The 10,534-nt window shown below is 43.0% G+C and overlaps 1 protein-coding gene across 2 annotated transcripts in view; it reads left to right on the top strand.

Annotated features, from left to right (window-relative positions):
- Nucleotides 1-166: 166 nt before the first annotated feature.
- Nucleotides 167-10,534, top strand: part of LARP4B (La ribonucleoprotein 4B) — a 57,420-nt gene continuing 47,052 nt past the window's right edge. Inside the window, exon 1 of one of the 2 annotated variants that reach the window (XM_085050317.1) lies at nt 167-500. Coding sequence is in view for 1 of the 2 variants with exons in the window: in XM_085050316.1 (XP_084906442.1) it covers nt 589-807 (219 nt within the window). In the remaining variant the exon portion in view is untranslated. Of the gene's footprint in view, nt 501-572; nt 808-10,534 lie in introns of those variants that run through there. The other variant, XM_085050316.1, reaches the window with a different exon arrangement.

Genomic DNA, 10,534 nt, shown 5'->3' with positions numbered 1-10,534 from the left:
GACGTCAGGCGCCTCACGCGCCGCTCCGCGCGTCACACGCCGCGCGCGCGCCGGGGTCCCCTCCCCCCTTCCCCGCTCCGCCAATCCGCGGGCGGCGGCGCCCGGCCGAGAGGCGCCGGCCAATCCCTTCCGCCGCCGGGGGCGGGACTTCCGCCGGGAGCCGGAAGCGGGTCTCTCATGCGAGCGGGTGGTTGAGTCTCGGCTCGGAGACGTTTCGGGCCCGGAGCCGCCGCCGCCCCCCCGCGCCCCCCCGCCCCGCCCGCCCCCGGCGCTGCCGCCGCCCGCGCCCCCTCGGCCCCGCCCCGCGCTCCGCTCTCCTCCTCACGGCATCCGGCGGCGAGGCCCCGGCGGCGGCGGCGGCGCGGCGAGAGGCCCCGGCGGCCGCGGGAACCCGACAGGAGCGAAAGGCCCCGCGCCGGCGGAGCCCCCCCTCCCCCGTGCCCGCCCGTGTCCCCCGCGCCGAGCCCCGGCCCGAGGGCGGCGGCGGCTGTTGGTGACAGGTGAGTGCGAGGGGCCGCCCGGCCCGCGCCCTCCGGGCGGCGGCGCCCGCCGGGGCCGTTCCGCACCCGCATCCCCCGGTGCGCGGGGATGGCGGGCCCGAAGGGGGAGCGACACCCCCCGCTCCGCCGCCCCCTCGCACCGGGGAGGCGGCCGGAGCCGCCATCTTCCCACCCGAGGCGGTTCCCGGGGGAGAGACGGGAGGGAGGAGGAGGATCCCGGCTCGGGGCCGCGGTGCCGGCGGGGGTAGGGCGGGCGAGCCGCCGGGGCCGCTCCCGCACTGCGGCCTCGCCGCCCCGGGCGCAGCGGGTGAGCTTTGCCCCCGCGCCGCCGGGGCCTTGCGGGAGAGCCGCGTGTGCCGCGGGGACAGCGGGGACGGGCGGGCGCCGGGGGGACGCGCCTGGAGGTTCCCAGCCGGCCGGCCGGGGCGGATGGGCGGCCGGGACCCTCGGAGCGGCGGGCGGTGCCTGTCCCTGGCCCGTCGCTCCGGGCGCACCGCTGGCTTTCCGCGCCAGCCGTGTCCCGAGCAGGTGAATGGCCGGCGGGCCGGGGGTGCAGCCGGGCTGCGCAGCACTACCTGCGGGAGCAGATGGCACACGGACGCTGTGTTGCCCCCAGGGTCTGGTTGTTGTCGGGCCTTCCGTAGCTGCTCCGGCGAAGTTGTTTTCACTCTCGGTTTCAGTTTGTCCAGGTGCTCGAAATTACTACGTAGCTTTGTCCACAGTTTAAACAGATGTGCACTTGCCAAACGGTGTTTGTTGTAGGAGATTCCTGTGTGGCAGATAAGTATAATTATTTTTATTCTGCAGGTAAGAGAATTGAGGCGAAGTGGTTAAGACTTGCCTGTGGCCACAGAGAGAGCAAGCTGGTTTCAAAACCACTGTTTAAACTTGAGTCACAGTTGGGGTAAAACCATGGGAATTCTGGCTTCCGATTCTGTGTCTTGTCTCTGGCCTAGTTTTGTTGGGCTCTGAATCCTTAGAAAAATCAGAGGAGGAATCTTTCTTAAGTATTGCCTCAAGGATTGCTATTGTAAGGTCTGTTCTTGTGGTTTAAGTTTCATGTCAAACTTATCTGGTTTTTACAGATAGGATAAATTCTCAAAGGTCAAAACGTGTTGTATTGTTTTTTTCCAACTTGCTGGGATTTCACAACTCTTGGGTTTTAATTCTGGTCTGGTAACTTTTTATCAGTTGAACTTTCACTTCTCCCTGCTGACTTGTAAGCATTTTTTCAAGTTAATTCTCAAGATATGAAGCTAATCAGCCTAATCACTCTAGTTGTTAAAACAACATTGATATTTTTATATTTTTTAAGTATAATTTTTTTTGTGGTAGGTGAAAGGGAGGTGAAAACTAGGCTCAGGCCTGATAATGCACATATAGAACGCAGTATACATTTTATATGTAACGTCTACAGAAAATTTTATTCTTTTAGAAGTGTTGTCATTTGTGTGTATATGCTCTTTATATGGAAGCCACAATTACTTCTGTGTTTAATTGGTCTTACATTTTTGGGAAACATAATATTTATTTGAATGGAGGTAAAAAGTTTTGCTTAAATGAATTAATAGAGAACATTTGATCTCTTAGATGTTCCTTAATAAACAATTTTATGTAGTCAGGTCCTTCAGCACATGCAGTGTTCTGGGTTAGATTGAAGCGTTTGCATTGTAATTTTTTCTGGGTTTTTTTTACCCATTAACTACACACAAACACCATAGGGGAATAAAGGTGTCAGTGCAAGTAAGTGCTGCCTTGGTTGCTTTTGTGGCTGGCTTTAGTGCCAATATACACATAGAAAGGTAGGAATGACTGCTATGTATTTAATATGTATATTGCTTAGATATGGAGCTGGAACTTAAATCTGCTTTATTACAGAGGGAAACGGAAGATCTGGAACTGGAGGCAGTTGTGGGGGCTTGAGTATTTTGCTTGGGGTTTTTTGTTCCTTTGAGACATGCAGAAATCATGTAGGCAGTTTCTGGTGATGTTTTATTTCGATTAAAGGGAAGTTAAATACTTGGTTTATTTACTGAAATGCAAAGTCAATACAGTCAGGTTTGTCTAATCTACGTGTTCTGTACTGATCTGTTGCTGCGTCCCTTATTAAGTCTCATATCTCGCATTGGCTTTGGCTTTAAATCAGTTGAGAGCTTAATTGGCATGGTAATATAAACTCTTTGTTAAATATTTATTACATTACCTCACAAAATGCACATGCTAGACACGGAAAAGGCATGTTTCTGACCATAGTGCGTGACAAATCTAAAGTGACAGCTTAAAGGTAGCAAAAAAGGAGTTATAAAAAACAAAGTAATTAGGTGTAGATGCGTTCCATCAGTTTGATTTTTTTAAAACTAGGTGGCTTTTAGGACTTCAGTGCTATTAATGTTTAATTCCATGGTGTCTGTATATATTCATCAGGCATTCACATTCTTGTGAATTAACAGGTAAGGTACACAGATAAGCATGTAAAGTGCTTGACTTACCTTTTCTTGCGTCCATATTGGAAGGAGCAGGTTTTGCAAAGGCCATGGCCCTACTGATCGTGAAGAAGAGCACTCTTGGAGGTGTGAAGGTGGCTGTGGAGGTAGCTCACAAAGGCAGTGTCAGGAGGGCTATCACTGGTGGAGAGAAAAAAGCGAAGAAACATATTCTGGAGTCTGGAGAATATTAAGCTTTGGGAGTGTGATTTGTGTGTGTATGCATGTATGCACATATGTGAGGAACTGTTACATGATGTAAGACGTAAAAAGTATGATTTAAAAAGTGCTCTGTTCCTCTAAGCATTTACTAGCAAAATGGCATTTTTAGACAACAGGTTTGTGCAACTCATAGGCACAACTGCAGAAAATAATCTCAGGCTGCATTTTTTCCTGTATGTAATCAGTGATACTCAACTAGCCAGGAGTGTTGGAAGCCTGGAGCATTTGCATTCAGAATGGGCACACAGGTATGAGTCGGGAAAGACAGGATGTTACAAAACAGGATGTTGTAAAGAAGAAAATTAACCCTTTCCCTGCAGTTTTGAAAGAGGCAGTGATGTGTGGAGAGCTGTGTAGAAGATGACAGTAAAAGCTGCTCTTGTAGTGAAGGCCTCGGAAAGGTGTTTGAGCAATGTTGTTCCGAAAGCAAGGCTTGCACGTGCTGAAATTAATACTCTCATTTCAGTCCATATGCAAGATCTAGACGGGTGGGTTTCACCACAGAAGCCAGTCATTGAATTAGGGGAGGAGAAATGATGTAAAACTTAAAACTAGCACTATTTCAAAGTTTGTGATCCCTCAAAAAAGAGAAACTATACCCCCACACCCTCTTCCCCTGAACTGGCAATGTGCTTTGTCAAAAGTACCAGTTCTAATTGTACTTATATTTTTAAATGGATGCTTTGGGAAAGCTCTTCTTTTCCTGAGCCTTAACTTCGCTGTGCTAAACTCAAGGCAAGCTAGTGTGTCAAAAATCAAACACAAAAATAGCACTCTGAAGCACCTTTTCTGAACATAAAACTGAGTGATAGATACTTCACCTGGTCAAAAATGTTTTGGTACTGTAAATACTGGATAATTGAAGAAGACCCGTTGCTATTCCAACAATCTGTTTCTTTCTCTTTAGGCATATGCTAACTTTGTCTAATGATAAAAATGTCTACAACAAAAAAGTTTGAGGAACTAGTTAAAAACAAGAGACTGGAAGTTGACTTCTGTTCCACTCATTCATCTACTCAAGTTCCATAAAGTGTTACAAGATAGAAACAAATTCTATTAATTGGTTCCCTGCTGGTACTTCTTAAGTTTTAGTGATGTGATGGAGCCAAGGATTTATGAAATCATTGGTCTTTCACATTTGTGTGTGTAGCTGTTGCACACCCTTTTGGGGCACCCGAGTGGGGTTACCCCCCCATTCAGAAGCAGGTGCTCTGGAGCAATGCCGGCAGACAACAAAGGTACTTTGGAGTGCTTAAATTAGGTGTGACTCTAATACAGCATAATTGTGCGATTAGGATAGCCATGACAGTGTTCATTCTGTGATGTGTGCTGCTGCAGGTATTTTGCGTCTGGGTATGTGTTTCAGGAACAGCAATTAACTCCAAAATTGGAAGTCTGACAGAGGTTACTAATATGTGGCTAGCTGCTTGGCCTAGAACATTGCCGGGAATTGGGGAAGCGCTGTTTTGACGCCCTGATGAATCACCAATTTCTTTGAGTCTTAATCTTTTCGAACGCTCTCGTTTACCATGGAGGGCTGGGCTATGCATATTCTGGATCCTGTCAGTCCAGCTCCTTAATGGGTAGTTGAATGATGTAATACAAAAGGAATCAGTCGTTCATAAGCTGAATGGATTGCCACCTCTGCACTTCCAGCAGCTCTGTTGTTATTCGCATAAGGCTGTTGGCATGTAAGGAGCTGGTGTCCCAGAGAGCATATCCTATAGTAAGGGTTTATTCTGGATTGCCTTCGTGGCCATGGAGAGTTCACAGATGTATCGAGTTCAGTGTACATGCATTTAAGGTGGTGGCAACCATACGCAACTTTGAGTTCTGGATTGTTGCACATATCGATAGCAACATAGGTGCCTACAGAAATGTAGAGACATCTGTCTGCTGTGCTAGCTTGTGATGAATTAGACACAGAACTACGTTATCTGTTAGGGACTCCTTTCTAAAACACCACTATCACTTTCATTATTGAAAACAGCAAACACTGGCAATATAGACTTTGGAATTACACCGTCAGATGCTATCAGAAGTTCACATGGGACATGTTCAGGAATATACTGAAGTTTTAAATGTAGCTGTAGAACATACAGTTATTTTATCTAAGACTTGAGCTGGGATTTTTGCAAGTCTAAATACTGTATCACCTTATTTTGCTTTTAGGGTTCTTGTGGTTTTTTGCACAAGTACCTAAACTGTTTTTCCTTTGGATGGGTTAATTCTCCCTCAGCCTCGTATTGGCCCTTCCCTGCTGGCTTCTGCAAATAAGCAACAATGGTGAAATACCTCATTGGTGCTATTCATAAGGCGGATTTCCATCTGTCTTGTTAGTGCACTAGAATTGCAAACTTGCTTAAAACGTTGTAGATTTCTGTTATTTTTTTAAAAGTGTTTATCAGTATTTCTCGGCAGATCTAATGTTCTGCAATCTGTTTTCAAGTAAAGTATTTTATAATTACAGGATGCCACAGTGATCTGACAGGGAAACCTGAGAAACAAAATATTACTGAAATAGTAACTATGTTGAGAAAAAAAATCACTTGATAAATCTAATTTGGCAGAAACTTAATGAAAGGTTTGAAAGCTTTACTGTGATGTCTCTTGGCAGCTTTATGGTTTTGTTTTCGGTCACTGTTGGTATCCATATGCGTATTTTCACAGGTTGTGATGCTGTCACAGGTTGCCCCACAACAGAGTCTGACTCTGACTGTTGTTCAAACAAGGAACTGATGAATCAACAGGCCAATGTCCAAAGCAGTTTGCTTTTCCATACCCTAGTGCTGAGGGTTTGTGCTCAAATGTTTGGATGTATCCTCCTGGTTTCCGATTCTTGTTCTAGGAATTAAAAAGTAGAGCAAAAGTGAAAAATGTACTGGGGCATGGTTACTTTAAGTGCTGAGCTACCTGTATGTGCAGAATTTGCAGTCTTATCTCAGAGTTTCTTTCCCATTCAATGTTGTTGCTGCCTGACAGATAGGGACAGAAAATGGTCAACATGTTGCTGTTTAAAGCAGCAAGGCAAACAATTTGAGCAAAATATCATTGTCTACATTGGCATGTCTCCAGGATCTTGGGTTTGTGTCCCTGCTCAAGTTTAAAGCTTCTTTTCCATTTCTTCGTAATAAATGTCAAAAAGATTATGCTACGAAGAAGAGAAGGGACTCTTTTTAATTAACATATGTTGCAGCTTAGCTTACAGTCTATTTTTTTTATGATTATAATTTTCTTAGTTAACATTGTGTATTATAACTGCCTGGATTCAAGGAATCAGTGGAATTTTTAGAAGGGTCTGTGCCCAGTTATTTTGACTTGCAAGGAAGAATTATTGTCATTAAATCCAAGCTAAAATATTGGCAGTCCATCCTTTAACAGTGAGTCAAAACCTGAATTACCAGTAGTTTTGATTACAGTGATACTCTAGGAAGGTGGGGTACTCTAACTGTGAACAAATGTGCACCCAGGAGGTGATAGTCTTTCATACAGTGTTTTAAAACTAAAAAAGAGTTGCTTCTAGTTTCGACAAAGCTTGTAATGAAGCATGGTAGCCTTTATTAAAAGAGGAAGTAATACTAAAATGTGAGTGGATTATTGGGGTTAAATTCTATTTTTGGCAAAGAGGTTAATGAAATAATCATTGGCAAAAACCAGCTTCCTTCTCTTTTACAAAACCTTAAAGTTAAATGATACTTCTTCTGTAAGTAGTTTAATTTCACTTTGGATCTGGTCCCGAACATGTTTCAAAACGTAAACTAACATTTTAGGTTAGCAAATGCTTTTCAAGTCATCTGAAGAAAAAAACCTAAACCCCAGAGCTTGAGGGGAGTTCATCCCAGGCTGTTTGTTTTACAGAACGACTGTTTATTGAAATAGTCTTTGCATAGTCAAGGACTGTTGTATACGTTCATGTTGGAAGAAAACTTGTCACTGTACTTTTTGTTTATCACTGGCATTATCAACATCTTATTTGGTTGTATATGCCTCTCACCTGGGCTTTATGTAGGTACAGATCCTTTTTCTCTTACTTTTCGCAGGCCTGTTGTGAGGGAAGATATATTCCAGGACTACTGTAATGGCTGTCCTATTGGTTTGCATCAAATCTTTTCCAGAATTCTAGTTCTGTGTGCATTTGAATTTGAGATCCTTGGTTTTAGATTTTTGCGTCCCTGAATTAAGAGTTTATTGTATGGTCCCAGAATGTCATGATAGAGAACTTGGCAAATTGGCTTTGAAGCTATGTATGTGTCTTAAATAATAATTCAAAGTACTAAAATTATTAAGGATCCTGGAAGTTCCAAATGTAGCTTTTGACCTCATCTTGTTTAAGTGCAGCACTGATTGCAGACTTGAAACATGGAATCTAAGTAATAGCAATATTCTAAGATAAGACTATTAAGATCTGTTAAAGAAGGCCAGACTTCTAATTCTAACCTCACCCTTGGAACTCAACTAAATATTAACCCTATAGCTTCAAGCGGTGCTTTAAATCTTGTCTTTCATCATAAAATACTGCATCTACCTCTGCCAACTTTGGAATGTGTCTGAGGAAGGTGTTGTTCATAAAATCCTGCCCAGCAGAACTGGGTTAGTTGTTTCCCTTAGCTTTGCCAGCTGTCCTGCCCAGAGTCACAGGCAGGCTGTGAGTGCCTCGGCCACTCTGTGGTAAGCAGTGTAGTGAAGAATGCGGAAAACGTAGAGCTGGTATTGGTAAATCGTGAGGAGGAACGTTCAGTAATTGAAACAAGGAAGTTGGTTGTTCCCAGCATTGCCAAACTGACACTCTTCATGCACAACATTGAACTTCTTCCCTCTAAGCAAGTGCTAAACCTCCTGGAACCTCATCATGTGTTACAGCACCGGAAGATTTAGTGTTTCTTTGAAGAACTGGGAAAAGCCAAGTAGGCTATCAGTTGCTGCATCTTAGCTTTGAAAACGTGAAGCAGCTAGTAAAATACTGTGGAACTGGCAGTTGTTTTGTTAAGCAAACACAATTTATGAAATGGCAGGTCCACTTACAATGAGCTTGACATGCTGCGATGCTGGTAAATACATTATCCAGCAAAGCTCAGTATCTCTCAAGTTTTCACTCCAAGTCAGGAGTCTTAGAATGAAAACTCTCATAGTGAAAGTGCAACAGTCTCTGTAAACTTCACTGCTCTGTGTGAGTTCTTAGCATGCTTAATTATTGCTCCCTTCAGCAGAGGAATAGGAAAACTAATCTCATACTTCCCTTCAATAGCTACTTTAAAGAAGAGCAAACACTAAAAAAAACCTCACCTCATTGGTTAAATGAGAGCAGAGCAGTTACGTGGGGAAGGAAGGGAAACAAAGAAAATACATTATTATGCAAGATACTATCTTTGTATAATAATTCCTCATATGTGCATGAGTTCAGAGAAGGTATGGTAGGATGAGACAGACTTGGTGTCCAGAGTGCCAAAGTAAACTCACCTGCTGAAAATAAGATGTGTGTCAAAATAAAGAATTATAATTCATAGAAAAAATATTGGAGAAGTCTTCCATGTGGCTTTTCTGATAGCCATGTTAATCTCTTCATGTAGTGTCTTGGTTGGTTATGGGAAAGAGCAATATAGACCTATTATAAGAGTTCAAGAGTTTAAGCTACCTTGTAGCATTCTGTAAATGACTATTTAAAATAGTTCAGGAATGAGCAATATTTTGTGAAATCTAGTCTTTAGTGCCAGCAGGTATTTGTTCCTGCCCTATCCACTTCAGGGCAAGTTTGAATTTTCTCATCAATTCAATTTACTGTTTCTAATCAATTGCTCTTCTGCTTTCTGTTTGTACAAAAGTGTTATATAGTTTTTGACTCATGTCACATTAGTGCAAACAAGCAACGTAGACAATGATAGTGGATTTAGGTGAGGTTTTATATTTGATGGTACTGAAATTTAGAGACATACTTTTGTAATGCTTTCCATAATTTTTTTTCCATTTAACATTTTTATGAAATGACACAATTAATTTCTTCATCAGTGAGCAGTATTTGATATTAAATATTGGTATTACATTAAAAGCCTGGAACAGTCTCCTAGCTAATTCGTTGGCTCTGAAGTTATTGAGAAGCTTTGACTTCCAGAGAAAATGCAATTAGCCTATCAAAGATCACCCCAAAGCATCTGGAATTAATATGTGTGTGGAAAGTAAACAATAACAGCAGTTAAATTTGTGCATATTAGTAAAAATACCAACATTTTTCTTTGTATTGCCTCAGCTCTGACCTGTGTTTGCAGATCAGAATCCTACTGCACTGGACACTGCAAGCATAGGCTGTTGCCTTGTAGCTTAGGCAAGTGTAACAGGTAAATGCAGGTGGGAGTGTTACAAGAAATCAGTGTAACCAGTGGGTTAGTATAATATGTGATGCCTATGTTCTGATGAGAACCTAATCAGTTTTTAAAATACATTGAAGAAAAAATGTTGCAGAAGGAAGGAGCTTCCCTTACATTCTGCAGTTTCTTTTAAAACATTGTTAGGCATAAATATAAGGGGGTTTATAAACTTAGTCATTATTTAGGCTGGCTTGTTTTAGAAGATTATATGAAAAATTAGTCGGCCTTTATGGTTAGGCTCATTTAACAAATGTATTCCCAACGTAGTTTGGAAGCAGAGGCAGATATGAGGTGCTGTGCAGAGTGCGGGGTCCAACTCCAAGCTTGTCCTTCTGTAGGTACTTTAAAGCATTGTTTGCCCTGTATTTAGGTTTAATTAGTTTTTCACTATTTCAGTGCAGAAGAGCAGTAGTTTGCACTGGCCTGTCCTTTCACTTTTTAATTTAATACAGACAACGAGAAATCTGCTGAGGTTTCTCTTGCGAAGGTCCTCCAGGTATGTTACTGTATGTTACTGTAGCCTTTGCTTTCCTTTTTTGTTTCTTTTCTAAATTATTGAGGGAACTACCTGTGATGCTTTGTAGCAGAAGTAATAGCAGCAGCAGAGTGATGTGGACTTTAGCTGTTCAGTTCCACTCAGAACTGGAGTAGTTAGTTTGCAGTGCTCTGCTCCTCTGGTTTCCTAGAGCAGGACAGAAAGATTTAATGCCATCAAGTGTTAAGTTTTGGGTCCTCTCTTCTCTACTACTCTTCTGGTGGTCACAGAAGTAAAGTATCTATGCAGGCAACTACTAGGTAGTTATCTGTTTAACTGGAGAAGGGGGTGTTGTTCAAATTTATTCAAATTCTGGTCTTGCTGATGACGCTTTCTGTCCTGGAAAAGTAAAAAGTGACGCCAGAGCTAGCAGTAGGGAGGAAGTCAAATGCTCACAAATATAAGGGAGAGCAAATGATGGAACATTTTAGAGGA

Source organism: Lichenostomus cassidix, chromosome 2, assembly GCF_008360975.1.
Source record: "Lichenostomus cassidix isolate B80296 chromosome 2, HeHo_3.0, whole genome shotgun sequence".
Classification (NCBI taxonomy): domain Eukaryota; kingdom Metazoa; phylum Chordata; class Aves; order Passeriformes; family Meliphagidae; genus Lichenostomus; species Lichenostomus cassidix.
The sequence above is the reverse complement of the archived record's forward strand: the minus strand, read 5'-3'. Positions and strand labels throughout refer to the sequence as shown.